General features: G+C 45.9%; 1 protein-coding gene across 1 annotated transcript in view; it reads left to right on the forward strand.

The window, feature by feature from the left end:
- mst1rb (macrophage stimulating 1 receptor b) overlaps window positions 1-16,840 on the forward strand; it is a gene marked incomplete at both ends in the record, with an annotated part of 111,901 nt that overhangs the window by 959 nt on the left and 94,102 nt on the right. The window contains 4 exon segments of the mRNA XM_084315761.1: window positions 15-113; window positions 116-165; window positions 167-356; window positions 358-477. Of these exon segments, the coding sequence (XP_084171887.1) occupies window positions 15-113; window positions 116-165; window positions 167-356; window positions 358-477 (459 nt within the window).

Raw genomic sequence — 16,840 nt, forward strand, 5'->3', positions numbered from 1 at the left:
CACCGCGGGAATTTGTCTACTTCCTGTCTGTTCAGAGGGAGAGCCCCGACCAGGAGTTCTCTCCGTTTCAGACTCGCCTGGGCCGGCTGCCGCGGAACGAATGGGAGATGAGGATCGGTACCGGGAGGTGATTCTGGAGTGTCGGTTCGAACCGAAACGGAGGAGGGAGGAACGTGGCCAGCGAGCCCTACAAGGACGTGGTGTACAATGTCGTCCAGGCAGCGTACTTTGGCAAGGCAGGGAAGGAGCTAGCCGATGAGTTAGGGGCAGACGAGAATGACGATATCCTGTATGGGGTTTTTGCTGTAACCGATGACAATGGGGTGACGGAGCATGACTCAGCCCTGTGTGCCTTCCCCCATGGACAATGTGAACACGGCTATTAACGATGGGGTGGAGGACTGCTGTAAGTCTGGACCAGAACAGCTGTCCAGAGGCCTTTGCCACTTCCAGCCCTGCGAGAGCTGCCCCCATGAGGTGAGACAATCATTCAGCTACTCCAGTGATATGTTGGTGGTGGTTAGAGATGAGTGATAATCAAAGGTCAACTATTTAACTTTATTACGTGGTTCCGCAGAGTGCCCTTTCTGTTCTGTGAGATGATGAATGAAAGAGGGAAGAAAGAAAACGTCTACTACTTCTATTACTACTACTGCTACTACTATAACTACTACTATTACTACTACTACTACTACTACTACTACTACTACTACTACTACTACTACTACTACTACTACTACTACTATTGTTACCCCTGCCATTTTGACAACCTAGGATGGCTTAGAGTAGACGACAGTGTACAGCAACTTGCAATGGCCTGGTCTACAAGATACACTACAACCACTAAGATACCCATGTACATGTCGAAATACTTCCCAAAGGTCAGTGAAGTCCACGACCACAACACCAGAGGGAGTACCACAAATCATGTGCAACCCAGATTCGGCTCAAACAAGGGACTAAACATGTTTCACAATTATGCCACACTATAATGTGGAACGCCCTACCCGCAGCCGTAAAGGAATGTGAATCCCTACTCTCCTTCAAAACCGCTCTCAAAGAGCACACGGGTGGCTGCAATTAGAAACTGGCCCTGGTAAATGTCAAAATATATATATTTGTATGTCTTGTATGTCATAAATGTTTTTGTGGGCGGCGTGGCTCAGGGGTAGAGCGGGTTGTCCAATGATCCAAGGGTTGGTGGTTAGAATCCCGCTCAAGCCCATGTCCATCCCACTGCCGTTGTGTCCTTGGGCAAGACACTTAACCTACTTGCCTCGTATGAATGTGTATGCATGTGAATGAATGTTGGTGGTGGTCGGAGGGGGCCGTAGGCGTTGATTATTCGCCACGCTTCCGTGAGTCTGCCTCAGGGCAGCTCTGGCTGCAATTGTAGCTTACCACCATCGGTATGACTGTGTATGAACGAATAATGGACTCTGTGAAGCGCTCTGGGTCAGTGAAGAGCGCTATATAAATCCAAGTCATTATTATTATTATTATTATAAATGTCTTGATGAATTGAAAATGGAGGACCCTTATGTAAACAAGACGAAAGTATTTTTCTGGTCTTCATCCTCTTAGCAGTTGTTAGTATTGAGCTGTACTGTATTGTACGGTACCCATTCTGCAATCTGTTAATAAAGTTTTCAATCAATCAATCAATCTACTACTGCTACTACTACTGCTATGACTATTACTACTACTGCTGCTACTTCTACTGCTGCTGCTGCTGCTGCTGCTACTACTACTACTACTACTACTACTGCTGCTACTATTGCTACTACTACTACTACTACTACTTACTACTACTACTACTACTACTACTACTACTTGTAGCTGAGGGGCTACACAACCCGGACTGTATTAAAGATTGTTTAGATTAAACCACTACTAAATATTATTACTTGCCAGACAGTACAGTTAGATAAATATGGCAGACACTCAATTGACGGCACGGGGACAAGGATATCAAGTTTACAGTATTTTAATAGTCATATCAATATACAACTGAATTATTACGTTGCTCTTTTAATAGTAGAATGTCAGAGTATCAAAGTCAGGGGGAATGAATATTTCCTAGGTTAAGAATACTCGACCGGAGCTCTGCAGGGAGTGAGAGAAGGCGATACAGGGCAAAGCATGGTGGGTAGCTGGAGACGATGATTTCCCCTGTGGAGTTGTAAGCTCCGGAGGAATTGAAGAATAGTCGGATAATCCTGTGGTCACTGAAGAAAAGGGGGTCTCGTACGGATCCAGTCCTTGTAATCCAAGTGCCCGATGGCAGGGTTAATAGCTCTTAATCCAAAGCCCGATGGCAGAGATGGTAGCTAGCTAGCTTCGTTTGTACTGGAAGCTAGCCCGATGACGGTCTTCAGGGAGTAGTTAGATCCAAACGCAGATGGTCTTAACTATACGCTTCTCTATGTTACTTCGCTTACACAAGTCACTATACTGCGCCAATAATGGCTCTACAATATTTGGTCGTATCTAAGTAGCTACTAGCTATCCGTAACGATACACCGCGGGTAGGTCTGTGTACAACGGTACCGAACGTATTACAATCTCGCTCGGCTGCTTCTCCTGTTCTGCTACTGCCGACTCATTACTTCCACTGCTCACATGTTCACTCGTTCTGCACAATCGTTACTGTGTTCTCGTTTCTCTGCTCTCGTTAGGTTACTGCTGCTTGCGCCATCTACAATATATATACTCAGACTGATTTCTAGAGCGCAGCCGAATTACCTGTCCGGAATCAATGCGCCTGCTATGGGCATGTCTGAACTTGCCCGGACACGTCTTTGAACTTGTCTGAGGGGCGCGTCTGCTGGCGCCTCCAATGTCAAGGGCGGTGCCCAATGAGGCGAGCGAATAATACTATGATGCAAACGGAAGCTTAAAGGTATATAGCTTATATATATAAACAATATACAAGTTATACAAAATAATAAACGCAGATTCTCAGTGTTAATCTGGCCCTTCAGAACAGCCGCCTCCTAATTAGTCCGCACCTAATTAGTAAATAAATGGGGGCACAGATTAATATTAAAGTCAAGTCAACTTCTCCATAATGCGCTATGGGGAGTTGGAAACAATCTACAAAGTCAGTGGGTCATCGTCGTCGTCAGGGGATTTTGGGATCTCAGGCAGCTCTATCAACTTGGCTACTGGTCTGGTGTAGGTCCGCCCTTGGACGATGACTTCTGCCGCTCTGACCGTCCCATCGGAACCAGTAATCACTCTGCTCACACGGCCGGCTGGCCACGTAGCTCGGGGTAGTGACTGGTCTATTATCATCACGACGGTATTCACTGTCAGGTTGTCCCTGTCTTTAACCCACTTCTGACGGGCTGGAAGGGAGGGTAGGTAGCGTAGGAGGAAGCGGCCCCAAGACTGGTCGGCCAGTACTTGGCCGTGTCTCCACATCCTCCGTCCGTTCATCTCGTCCTGTCTGTACACCGTCTGAGGAAGGGCCGGGTCCTGCCGCCCCATCAAGAGGTGGTTTGGGGTGATGAGTTCGATGTCAGCTACGTCGCTTGGAGCGTAGCTGAGGGGTTTGGAGTTCAGAACTCCCTCTTCTTGAGCCCTCAGGTAGGCCACTGTTCCGTACGCCACTTCTGAGGCGTCGCTGAAGATGTGCAGGTCTGTCTGACACTTCTCCAGTCGCACGGTAGGGGGGAAGTGACTCCGCGGGATGGCCACCTTGCGGAGTGAGACAAGTTCACTCTCCCACTCTCTCCATGGGGTAGCTAGGTACTCGGGTATGGGGTCTTCCCAGCCCTGCTCCTTGGCCCACGGTTCTCTCACCGGCATCTTCGCCCGCTTCAAGACTGGGGTTGCGTATCTGAACACTCCGTCGACCTCGACTCTCGTAGTCTTCTGATCTAGTAGAGCGATGGCATACTTGTCCTCTTTGGGCCGAACCATCTTGCGTTCGGTCTTGAATGGCAGCGCGTCTAGTGTCCATAGCCTCTCAACGGGCTGTAATAGAGTGTTGTCTGTGTCGCTCACCTTGGTGTAAAGGCAGCGTGTGGACGTTGGTTGGCTGGCAGGTCCGTAGAGGGGGCCCTGGAGCGTCCACCCCAGTCGGGTCTTAACCGCGGCTGGGCATCCTTTGGGTCCGATGTGGGCCGCCTTGGTTGGGACAATGAGGTCCGCGTGGTCGGAGCCAATGAGTAGGGTCGGTGTAGCTCCGCTGATGAGCGGTATGGGCAGTAGGCGTAGGTGGTCGTACTTCTCCATCAGCTGTGGGATGGGGTAATCGTAGCGTGACAAACCTATGTCGTAGCTCATGAGCGCCTTGCTGATGCTGTACCGCCTCTCAGGCTGGTCGATCGCTGCAATGGTGAACGAGACGTTTTCACCTTTAATTGTCTTTAAGTCTCGACTAATGGTACGGAGGGTCATCGTCTCCTCTGGGCCCCGCAGGTCCAACTGGGTCGCGGCGGAGGCGAGGAGGAGTGTCTTATCCGACCCGTCGTCGAGGACGGCGTAAGTGTCGAGTACCTTGTCTCCGTGGCTGAGGAGTACTCGTACTACTTTGAGGAGCACTCTGGGGCTCCCACTATTCGCGGGATCGATGTGGAGCACTTCTGTTCCCGAGTTGCTTTGTAGAGCTAATCTTTGCTTGTGGGCCTCGCGCAGTGTATCACAGTAAGCGTGGTCCTGCGTGTTAGCCTTACCCCACTGATCCATTTCGGCGGGGGTCAGTTTCTTGTATGCGTCGCACCGTGACTTCCAGTGTCCGCTGCGGCAGTATGTACACCAGGGGGGGGGCCAATGGATCTTCTGTAAAGGGGGGTAAACATTCCATTCCTCTTTGGCGGGGGGGTCGTGACTCTTCTGTTGTGGCGCCGACTCGGCCTGGTACATCACTGTGATGGGTCTACTTTGGTCTTCTGGTGGGCGCTTGTTGCACTCGTGCAGTGCTTCGAGGTGGGCGCCGTCACACTTGCCACACTTCTTCTTAAGGCGGCATTCTGCTGCCATGTGGCCGCGCGCGCAGCGGCGGTTATCTTTAATCCACTGACTCACTTCGGCTGTGGTCAGTCTCTTGAAGGCGTCGCACTGTGACAGCCAGTGTTCACTGTCACAGTATTGGCAGGCAATCTTCCATTTCTCCTTGGCGTGGGGGTTGTGACTCGTCTGCCGTGACACCGCCTCGGCTTGGTGCATCACGGTGATGGGCCTGCTTTTGTCTTTAAACCTTCTCGGTCCCTCTTTAATGTTCGAGCCACCCCATGCGAAGGTGTCAATTCTTAGGCTGCTGACCTCCCTGGCTAGGAAGTCAGCAAGGTCCAGGAGTGACTGTTCTGGGCCATTCGGGTCACGGTAGTTTCTTTGCCGCCGAAAACATTCTTGGCGGAATGGGGGGAGCTTCTCCAATATGCGCTCCACGTTGGAGTTGGCGTACAACTCGTACATCCCCTTCTCTCGTTGGGACCCGAGCATCCCTACCAGGGATTGTACTTTGACGGATAGGTCGTCCAGTGCTCGGTTGTCTCTAGCCGGGGGGGAGACGTTCAATCTCACGTATCTCCTGAATGACATAGTCCCATGTACGTCCGTAACGTGCGTCGAGGGCCACCAGGGCATCAGAATAGGGAGTCTGTGAATTGGAGTATGCCAGCGCTATGTTGTGCGCTCTAGTTACCTTAAGGTGCTTAAGGAGAATGGCATACTTGTATGACTCGTCCTGTACTCCGGACATAATTGTCTCTAGGCACATTCGCAGCTTGGTATACTGCGCTCGGTCTTCTCTTGTGAAATCTGGGAATGTGGGTGTCCCAATGTAGGATGCCATGGATGGCTGTGACACTGACGCACGTGGGGGGAGAGGCAGAGGCCTCCTTGGCGAGTCTCCCCGTGCGTGGGGTCGTTGGTTCGTGCTGGGTGGGAACCAGAGGCTGGGTTCCCAGGCACTATTCCTCTGTGCTGTCTGTTGCTCGAACTCCCCACTGGGACGTGTTGGGGGTTCATAACGCAGCGTGTCGGGACTGAGACCGGGGCTGCACTGTTCTTCCTGGTCTGAGATGGGTGCGTGCGGGTGGGCTTTCTGTCCTCCCTCGTCCTCCGCTAGGCTTTGTAGTCGCTCGGTTAGCTGCTCTGCAACGTAAGCAGGTTCTTCCCGTAGGCTGGGTCCCGTGTAGATTGGTCGGGGAGGGGAAGGTGCCCTCGACCCGTGTCGTGATGATCTCCGGGAGCTCCGGGTGGAGGAGTGGGGTGTCACCCTCTGGAGCGCTTGCTCCATCATTTGTGCTTGTAGGCGGTCTCGCTCCGCCTCGCGCAGCGCATTGGCTGCGTCTCGCTGCGCCTCGCGCTGCGCATTGGCTGCGTCTCGCTGCGCATTGGCGCCGTCTCGCTCCATGGTTTCTTGAGCCTGGAGGCGCCTCTCTTCCAGTCTGAGGTGTATCGCGGCGTCAGCCTGGAGGCGACTCTCTTCCAGTCTGAGATGTTCGCGCTCACTCTCTCGTTGCGCCTGGAGACGGGCACGCTCACCCTCTTGTTGCACCTGGAGGCGTCTCTCTTCCACTCTGGAATGTTCACGCTCACTTTCTTGTTGCGCCTGGAGGCGGTCACGCTCACCCTGGAGGCGGTCACGCTCACCCTGGAGGCGGTCTCTTTCCGCTGAAGCGGTCAGCGTGGCGATCAGGACTTGCGCTAGCCTCTGGTCGGCTTCGCTTGGGGATGACGCTGATGATGGTGATCTGGAGTGGACAGAGCTTGGCGGTGACCTGGTCTCCTTACGCGCCCCGAGGTCCATCTCGGGGGCGCTGTACTTTGTCTTCTCCCGCGCTCCGAGGTCCATCTCGGGGGCGCGGTGCTCTTTTCTCTGGTGCGCTCCGAGGTCCATCTTGGGGGCGCATTCTTTATCCTCTTGCGCTCCGAGGTCCATCTCGGGGGCGCATTCTTTACCTTCTTGCGCTCCGAGGTCCATCTCGGAGGCGCGGTCTTTATCTTCTTGCGCTCCGAGGTCCATCTCGGGAGCGCGGTCTTTATCTTCTTGCGCTCCGAGGTCCATCTCGGGGGTGCGGTGGTCTATGGGCATAGTCAAGTCATGTCCCGCTTGTCCCCCCCCGTGAGCTAAGTCAGTTTCACTTAAACTAGCTTGGGTCTCTACCGGTGGGGTTGACAGGTCGATAAGGTTGGGCATACTTAAACTACTAATTTTATCCTTGCTTAACGTCCTTTTAGATAAGCTAGGAGGTAGATCTACAGCGTAGCTCTCCAAGTGGGGAGGGGGCTGACGCTGGCGCCTAGGGCGCTCTAGTGGAGGAGAGCCGATTGGAGAGTGTCCGCCGCTGGCCATATTATTATTAATATGATTATTATTACTGATACCCTCCGGCTCGAAGGACCAATTGTAGCTGAGGGGCTACACAACCCGGACTGTATTAAAGATTGTTTAGATTAAACCTCTACTAAATATTATTACTTGCCAGACAGTACAGTTAGATAAATATGGCAGACACTCAATTGACGGCACGGGGACAAGGATATCAAGTTTACAGTATTTTAATAGTCATATCAATATACAACTGAATTATTACGTTGCTCTTTTAATAGTAGAATGTCAGAGTATCAAAGTCAGGGGGAATGAATATTTCCTAGGTTAAGAATACTCGACCGGAGCTCTGCAGGGAGTGAGAGAAGGCGATACAGGGCAAAGCATGGTGGGTAGCTGGAGACGATGATTTCCCCTGTGGAGTTGTAAGCTCCGGAGGAATTGAAGAATAGTCGGATAATCCTGTGGTCACTGAAGAAAAGGGGGTCTCGTACGGATCCAGTCCTTGTAATCCAAGTGCCCGATGGCAGGGTTAATAGCTCTTAATCCAAAGCCCGATGGCAGAGATGGTAGCTAGCTAGCTTCGTTTGTACTGGAAGCTAGCCCGATGACGGTCTTCAGGGAGTAGTTCGATCCAAACGCAGATGGTCTTAACTATACGCTTCTCTATGTTACTTCGCTTACACAAGTCACTATACTGCGCCAATAATGGCTCTACAATATTATGGTCGTATCTAAGTAGCTACTAGCTATCCGTAACGATACACCGCGGGTAGGTCTGTGTACAACGGTACCGAACGTATTACAATCTCGCTCGGCTGCTTCTCCTGTTCTGCTACTGCCGACTCATTACTTCCACTGCTCACATGTTCACTCGTTCTGCACAATCGTTACTGTGTTCTCGTTTCTCTGCTCTCGTTAGGTTACTGCTGCTTGCGCCATCTACAATATATATACTCAGACTGATTTCTAGAGCGCAGCCGAATTACCTGTCCGGAATCAATGTGCCTGCTATGGGCATGTCTGAACTTGCCCGGACACGTCTTTGAACTTGTCTGAGGGGCGCGTCTGTTGGCGCCTCCAATGTCAAGGGCGGTGCCCAATGAGGCGAGCGAATAATACTATGATGCAAACGGAAGCTTAAAGGTATATAGCTTATATATATAAACAATATACAAGTTATACAAAATAATAAACGCAGATTCTCAGTGTTAATCTGGCCCTTCAGAACAACTACTACTACTACTACTACTACTACTACTACTACTACTACTACTACTACTACTACTACTACTACTACTACTAATAATACAGTTAATTTAATTTACATTTGAACAAAGACAGCAAAAAGATTCCAAGATCAAAAATGTAATTATTTCACAATATAAAATGGGGCACAATCAACATACAGTAGGGGGGAAATAGGGTGGGAACTGACAGCAAAAGCCTAGTCACCTCAACAAGGCAGTACATGTACACCAGTATGTGAGTTTCTCAGGAGAGGGCTGGTAAGGGGGAGGCTGTGTCATATGTGGCTTCAGCTGGAAGGCAATCCACAATATTTAGACGATAGGGAGAATTACATGGGGAAAAGTTGAGGTCATAAGTCATATGGGAACATTCTTTTGGAACGGAATGGGCAGTCTAAATATAAGTATTTTTATTTAATTATTGAGACAGTAGGAAGGTTGAGAGGGAGACAGAGTATGAGAAACACAGGAGAGAAGGTTCTTTATTGAGACAGTAGGAAGGCTGAGAGGGAGACAGAGTAGAGGAGACACAGGAGAGAATGGGTCTCATTCACCAACTCATTCACTCATTAAGACAAAAAACGTGCTCTTAGGGCCGCCGCCATTTAAGACCTTTTCGGGACGATTTTGGGATTCACCAACCGTCCCTTGTCTTGGATTCGGCCCTGACTAAGAGCAGGATTTAGGAGCGCTGAAGAGCAGTCTTAACTTGACAGACTGTTGTTCTCCGTGTTCTTAAGGGCTTTATTTGGGAGGAATCATAGTGATTCCTTCATGTCAACTCTACAGGCATCCTTGAAATGAATTAATCATAATATAAAGAAAATGACAATATTTGTACGATAATAAATTACGCATTTGATGTCGAAAAAAATTAATAATCTGGATTCATCTGATCACAGGGCAGCTGGATTAACCATATCTGAACCAGCTATTTTGGACAAATGTATAATTACATTTAATTCTTGTGAAATGATTGAAAATAATAATTATTTAATGCCTTCTGTGGCATTTGTATTTCTTATTTGTTACATATCTCTTTTATTGATTAATTATACATTTGAAAGAATGCAGGTTATAGCCAACATGCAATATATCCCATTGATTGGTACAATAGGACAGACATTTGTCGTTTTATATACAGTAGCTATAACCTGCATTATTTCAAATATATCATTAATCAATAAAACGGATATTGAAATACACTATGTAGCCTACTACACCAACACTGCAAATGACAGTGGATAAATAATTAAGAACTAAAGCTAATCGCGTGGATATATCTATAGTGAAACTGCATTAATATTCCATAAGTCTTGTTGTGCCTAGAGTTGTTCCGATACCGATACCAGTATCGGAAAAGCCGCCGATACTGGCTAAAATGCTGGTATCGGTATCGGCGAGTACCCTCTAATGCTGCGCTCCGATACCATATGACGTAATTTATCAACAACACTGTGGTCTGTTGAGTAAGCATTATAAAACAAACGTGTGCTTAATCGATTAAAGTGTCAATGCCATTTGTCATTTTAACAGCAGATACTTTCTTAAATGTCATCGTCCCGACAGAGCGGTGTTGACGGGGAGCTCATGGGTTCGCTTGGTGGCTGGTGTTATTAGCATTGAACAGCTAACCGAAAGCTAGCTTTAACATTACCTTGGCTAAAGTTGGGGCTATTCATATAATCCAGCAATAATGGCTGCAGACCTGCAAGCAAAGTACAGCAAGTTGGCAAAGGAGTATTCCAAGTTAAATCACAATGTCACCAGTAACGTTACAGTCTTCTATGGTCTTCCCATATACCGGTAGCTCATGCTAGCTAACGGTAACGTCGTCATTGCACAATTGCACGTCGCGTACACAATTAATGACATGTTGCGGACAGCCATATCGGCGACAATGTTTAGCTTTTAGTGCCAAATGATAAGAGTCTGAGGCGGAGTCTCAAAAGAGAATGTTGAATATTTATTGTGCAAAAATCACAACAGATCCGACTGCTACTGAACGGAGCCTTGTAGACAGACTGAGTAGGGTATATCTGCAGAGCCAGTGGGTAGCGAGTGCAGCAACGTATAATGTCCGTGTGGATCATTGGAGTAGGGTATATCTGCAGTGCTGAAGCCCCATACTCATTGATTAATGATACTAATACAAATCTATACAATCACCTGTTGTTGAATAAATACCATTACTTTCTAGTTATGACTAAAAAACAGTATATATAAAACAGTATTTGTTAAAAAAAAATATATATATTATATTTATAAAAAATTTATATAATATCGTTTTTTTTTTTTTTTATGTATGCACTCACTGGTATCGGATAAGTATCGGTATCGGCCGATACCCAAAGCTTAGGTATCGGAATCGGATCGGAAAGGAAAAAATGGTATCGGAACATCTCTAGTTGTGCCACACACACGCACACTGTATAGCCTATGTGTCTAATGAATGAAGGTTGAGGGGGAGACAGAGTAGGAGAAACACAGGAGAGAAGGTTCTTTATTGAGACTGTAGGAATTCTGAGAGGGAGACAGAGTATAGAGGAGACACAGGAGAGAAGGTACATTGCTCTTAACTTTTTGTTTATAATTCCTTTTTTTTAATGTTTTTCTAATTGTTTTTACATCTTAAATTTTTGTTTGTTATGATTGTTCTGTTTGACGGAGCTAGATACCATGATTTGTTTGGAGGAATATGAAGAATACATGTTAAAAAATAAACTTTTTCATTCATTCATTCTTTATTTGGCCAGTAGAAGAAAGGCTGAGAGGGAGACAGAGTAGAGGAGACACAGGAGAGATTGTTCTTTATTTGGCTAGTAGAAAGGCTGAGAGGGAGACAGAGTAGGAGAGACACAGGAGAGAAGGTTCTTCATTGAGACAGTAGGAAGGCTCAGAGGGAGACTTTTTAGCTTGGACATGCAAACATAATCATTCGAAAATAGAACGTTGCTGTTTTACCCCAGTGTAACCATGGCCTGAGTGTCTTAACCACTGAACCAACTCTGGGCACTGGAATGTTTTACTTGTGATGGCAGGCTGGCAGCTATCCAGATCACAGACTCTCTGTTAAATATTACTTAAAGGGGCTATGTATTATAAATGTCATTTTTCAGTCTCTAGCATTGTATTATAGTAATAGGAGTTCGTATCAAAGTGTTTTAGGGTCTAAATACCATATTGGCGGATTGCTGAGATTCAGCCCAGCCCCTTTCCTGGTCTAGTAAATCAGGTCATATTTTTTTTGAACGGCCAATACGCGTCACACAGCCGCTGGGTAGCGCACAGTGATGCGATTGGCTCTGTGGTTGGAGCTAATGCCCGCCCCCTAACGCCCGCCCCCATTCTATCGAGAATACAGAGTGCGGTCACTTGCATCTTCATATCTTCCACGATGAGCAAACCCAGCAAACCCCACAGGCCTTACAGGACATGTTCTGTTCCTGGCTGTAAAGCTAGTACTACTAATACGTCTTTGCACACTTTTCCCGTGGATGCCGAACTTCGCCAGCAATGGACAAAGTTCGTTTTTGGCGACCCTCCTAGTTCTGTCGCAACGTCTCATACTCGGGTTTGTACTGCACATTTTTCCGCCGAAGACGTTGTCAATCAAGGTCTTTTTGATGCTGGGGTGACATCCTGGATTCTTCTAAAGAAAGGTGTTGTGCCTACTATTCGGGACCCGACAGAAGTAGTAAGTAGATATGTCGTTCACGTGTGTGTGTGTGGGGAACCATTGTTTGGGGGGTGAGTACAATCTAACGTTAGTGTGTGTGTGTTCGACGGGACACGACAGAAGTACACTGTATATAACTGCTGCTCTTTATAAAGTAACGTTATAGCAAACTATTGAAGCAAGCTAGTCATAATTAAAAACTGCTCAATACAAACACAACTAGTCAGAGGTAAACAAGGTAACGTTACTTATAGCAAGCTATCGAAGCAAAAGCTGGCTGATCGATCAAGTAAGTAACGTTACTCGCTCTTTTCGGCAAGCCATTATACTAACGGTGTAAAAAACGTACCAATCGGAAACTATTTGCAAGCCTCGCTGTTGCAACTCGACTTCTTCTTCTGAATCATACTGTGGGTCGCTCTCTGGATCCCAAACATAATGTACAGCCATGTTGTATTAGTTAGTAAAATCGGTATATGTTTTGCGTGTCGAAATAAAAACCCTTCACCTGAGACCTGAGAGGGAAGGACGGGGAGATGGGCGGAGCTATTTGGTGGGTGGCTGTCACTCAAAGCATTCTGCTAGTATGGGTGGAGCCAAGCCAATAACAGCTTGAAATCCTAAAACAGAAAAATGCTGGTTTTGAGTACTTGATTAGAAATATAAAACAATGATTATTTTTGGAATAAACCTTACAGATGTGTTACATACAGTAGACTCACAGGAATTGTGTAAAGTTGCCCAAATAGTGCTAGGAATAGCAATACATAGCCCCTTTAAAATAAGACTGTGACATACAGTATCTAGCTCTATGATAGGCATTGCCGCATTCAAGTGAATAACATCCATTTATCAAAGTGACTTTTTCCTGACTCAAAAGATCAGATATGGTGCAAACCCGACACCAAGAGCCATGGGTAACAAAGCCACTTGATTGTATCCGTGTATTGATATTTGATCTGGACCCTTTCTCCACTACATGACAATGGCAAAAAAAAGCATGTGGTACCTTCTCGACTCTACTTCAGTCGAATCGAGTTGCATTTATACAGTGTGACGGGGTCCTTTTTCTCTCCCCTCCAAACTCACAACATATGATGGCATAGTCGGAATCAAAGGTGTTGGTGTTGCTTTATTGCCGGCCATCCACGGTGACATTTCATAGAACAGTGACATAATCAAAATAACGAAAACTATACTACCTCTGCAGTCTATCAGATGCGTTCCACAATAACGTCATCTTGACAGACAAAACACTTACTGTGTGGCGCTTCCCTAGTTACCCATTTTGCAACCGTTATCTGGTGAAGCCCCACACAGAGACAAACAGACTAACAAAGGGCGCTTCCCTCAGTCACCTTCATCGTAACTGATGCAGGGCAAGAACCAAACTCCTTGGGCACGCATCCCTCATGAACACCTGGACTCCTCCCCCTCCACAGGTGCCACACATAATTAATTAACAAAACTAAACAGGTGCTACACATCAATTCATTTGCAGTTTCCTATACACATTAACATACCAGACAACCCGCAACACCAATACCCCCACAACAACCCAATAAATAAATATATATACACAACCCAATAAATAAATATATGTATGAATGGATATATGAATGTATGGTAATATGTATGAATGCATGTATGATAAGATTAATGAATATGTATGCATGTTTGATTATACATATGAATGTATATATGATGAATGTTTGTTGTGTGTATGTGTGCGTGCGTGCTGCCTCGGAGTCAGTGACAGACCCGCTCTGTCACATACAGTAACATGCAGTAGCTTTAGCTAACGCTATCATAGCCATCATGATCTGTAATGTCAACTGGACAACACCTGCCCCACCTGCCAACGCCATATACCGGTAGATAGCGAACGTTAACCAACGTTGGCAAACGAAGCCAACGTCATCCAGCCGACACAACAGATCTGGCTATGACAACGTTAGCTAACGCTAATGCTAACGCGAGGGAAACGTTAATGTAGTCAGTGTAGAGAGAGGCAGCAGCACTTAATTTGCATTGGCAAGAGTTTATCTCATTCTATATCACGGCACGAAAAATAAAAACTTTTTTTTGCGACCTTGTATTGGAAGCCGGCCTGTATTTGTCTGCATGTATCAAACCCCCGGCCATTATAAGGTGCCCGTCCTCTATTTGAGTACCCTCCACTATTAGAGGATTTACGGTAAGTGCTTTTATTGACAGGACAGTTGGAAATTGGGAGAGAGAGAGATGGGGAGGACCTGCAACACATGTCCCTGGGCTGGATTCGAACCCGGGACATTGTGATTACGCTGCAAGCGTAGTTACGTGGTGCGCCACTGGGACGCCCCTCCCTTTTGTTTTGAGTGGGTTTCCTCCGGGTACTAGATACTAGATACACATATTAATTCACATTTCCTCCCATACCAAGAGACATGCATGCTAGTCACAGTCCTGTCAGTGACCCTGACCAAGGTACTGGCATTACAACTGGAGCTGTCCCCAGGCACATGTCAGTGGCTACAAGATACAACATACAAGATACAAGAGTTTTATTTGTCATAGGTCTCGCCCGCAACGATGTGCATAATACAAGTAATAATATAATATAAGAGTCCAACCAATAGAGCGACAGTGCAATAAACAAGTAACAAAGTAGGCATATCGGTATCTGTACATGAGCTATTTACAGAGCATGCCACAGGTCTTGTGGCAGTGCAGTACACTGTTAGCTACGGATGAGGCATTGGGTCTTTATGTACACTGCTATACAATGCTATATTATACAATCTCAAGCTATACTATTCTTAAAGTGATCTTTCCTTCTGTAAAGTGTCCGTAGTGTGAGCGTGTGCATCATGAGGCTGCCCCCTGCTCTTAGGTTGTTAGGATGGGTCAAATACAGAGAATCATTTCCCCATGGGGATTAATAAAGTATGACTCAACTTATCTATACAATTAAGTGTTGGAAGTATATTGTCAAGTCAAGTCAAGTGTTACCTTTATTAACCCTCATGTTGTGTTAGGAATTGGCACCACTGACAGTTGTTAGCGGTTCAATGTTGACCCGGGGTCTAACTCAGTCCTGACCACTAAAAAGAAAGGAGTATCACTCAATATAGTTAATACTACATCCTAACTAACATTAGATGCATTCATAACCATATAATCCCATTGTAATTTGATTTCATGGCCCCCGAGACACATCATGTCCCTTATTTTTAAGATGAAAATGAGGTTGTTCAATCATAATATACTAAATGTGAAACCCATAGATAATAATGTTTTCTGACTATAATAGAACAATATTAGAATATAACTTCTGAAAAAAAGTTTAGTATATTTATAATTATTTTATTTATTTATATTTAGTATTTTTATAGTATTGTTTTACCTTGCCGGGTCAAGAATGACCCTAACACCACAGTCGTACAGTACCTTTTTTTCTGCAGATACCTTCAGAATTTTCAAAATGGTGAAACATAGTTTTGCTGTGCTTATATATGTGTTGTGGAGGATATCATGAAGCCTTGTTCTAATAAAATCAACTAGATGGTAGTTATTACTAGGGGTGGGAATCACCAGAGGCCTCACGATACGATAGTATCACGATACCTACGAACATGTTTTATCTAATCAAATAAAGTTCAGTCTGTTCATCTCACTTCAATAATTTTTATTGCAGAACATGGTATTTTCTCAACCAGACAGATGTAAACACTGTAATCTGTGTTGCATGTACCTGACAAACTGAACTGTTTGTATTACAGTCATATTCCAACTTAACTGAATGCACATGTGTGTGTGTGTGTGGACTACTGTACTATTACAGGTATTGAAATGAACAATGCAACTTCCTTATACAAAATGTTTGTTTACATTTTCTTTTAATGAATAATTAAATATCGACACTTGGCGTCCCTGTCAGCGTTTCCGTTAGAACATATTCGTGCCGGTCTGGGTGTCCTGCAAGATTTCTATCACCGGACATATTCGAGATATTCCGGTCAGAGTTTTAAACAGCAGTCTATTATAATCACATTTTTATGAGCTAACGAATTCCGTTATAATTGGACATGTGTATTAATTACATCAAGCGAAGAATGAGAAATTGATTTGCAGAATCAAATTACTATCTCTCGCCTCTCAAGTTAGTGCGATACGCTACCAGCATCAAGCTCCCGCCCCGCAGGCTCCCGCTGCAGCAGCTCTGTCACACGCACCCCCAAATGAATCTCGAGTCGACATCGCTTCACCTCGTTGTATCAGACACGTCACACATATCATAATGTTCAACTTCACGTATACAGTCATTAATATATTCCAAATAAAATAAGTCCCTCGATACTCCGTGCTGCTGCTGACTTGAAATAAAATAGACCGCGTATGTGGGCAGTCGGTCCGACACTAAACAGCAGTCTGTTATAATCACATTTTTATGAGCTAACGAATTCCGCTATATTGGACATTTGTATTAATTATATCAAGTGAAGAACTGAGAAAGCAGAGAGACGGCAACATTATCGTGGTTTGCGTGACGACTCTCTCCACCTCGCAACGACTTATTTGCAAAGAGTATGGCGCTGCAGAGAAGCTGATTTAGCTGTTATTGGCTCTTTTCTGGGAACCGCA

This window comes from Notolepis coatsorum (genome assembly GCF_963971535.1).
Source record: "Notolepis coatsorum genome assembly, chromosome: 6".
Classification (NCBI taxonomy): domain Eukaryota; kingdom Metazoa; phylum Chordata; class Actinopteri; order Aulopiformes; family Paralepididae; genus Notolepis; species Notolepis coatsorum.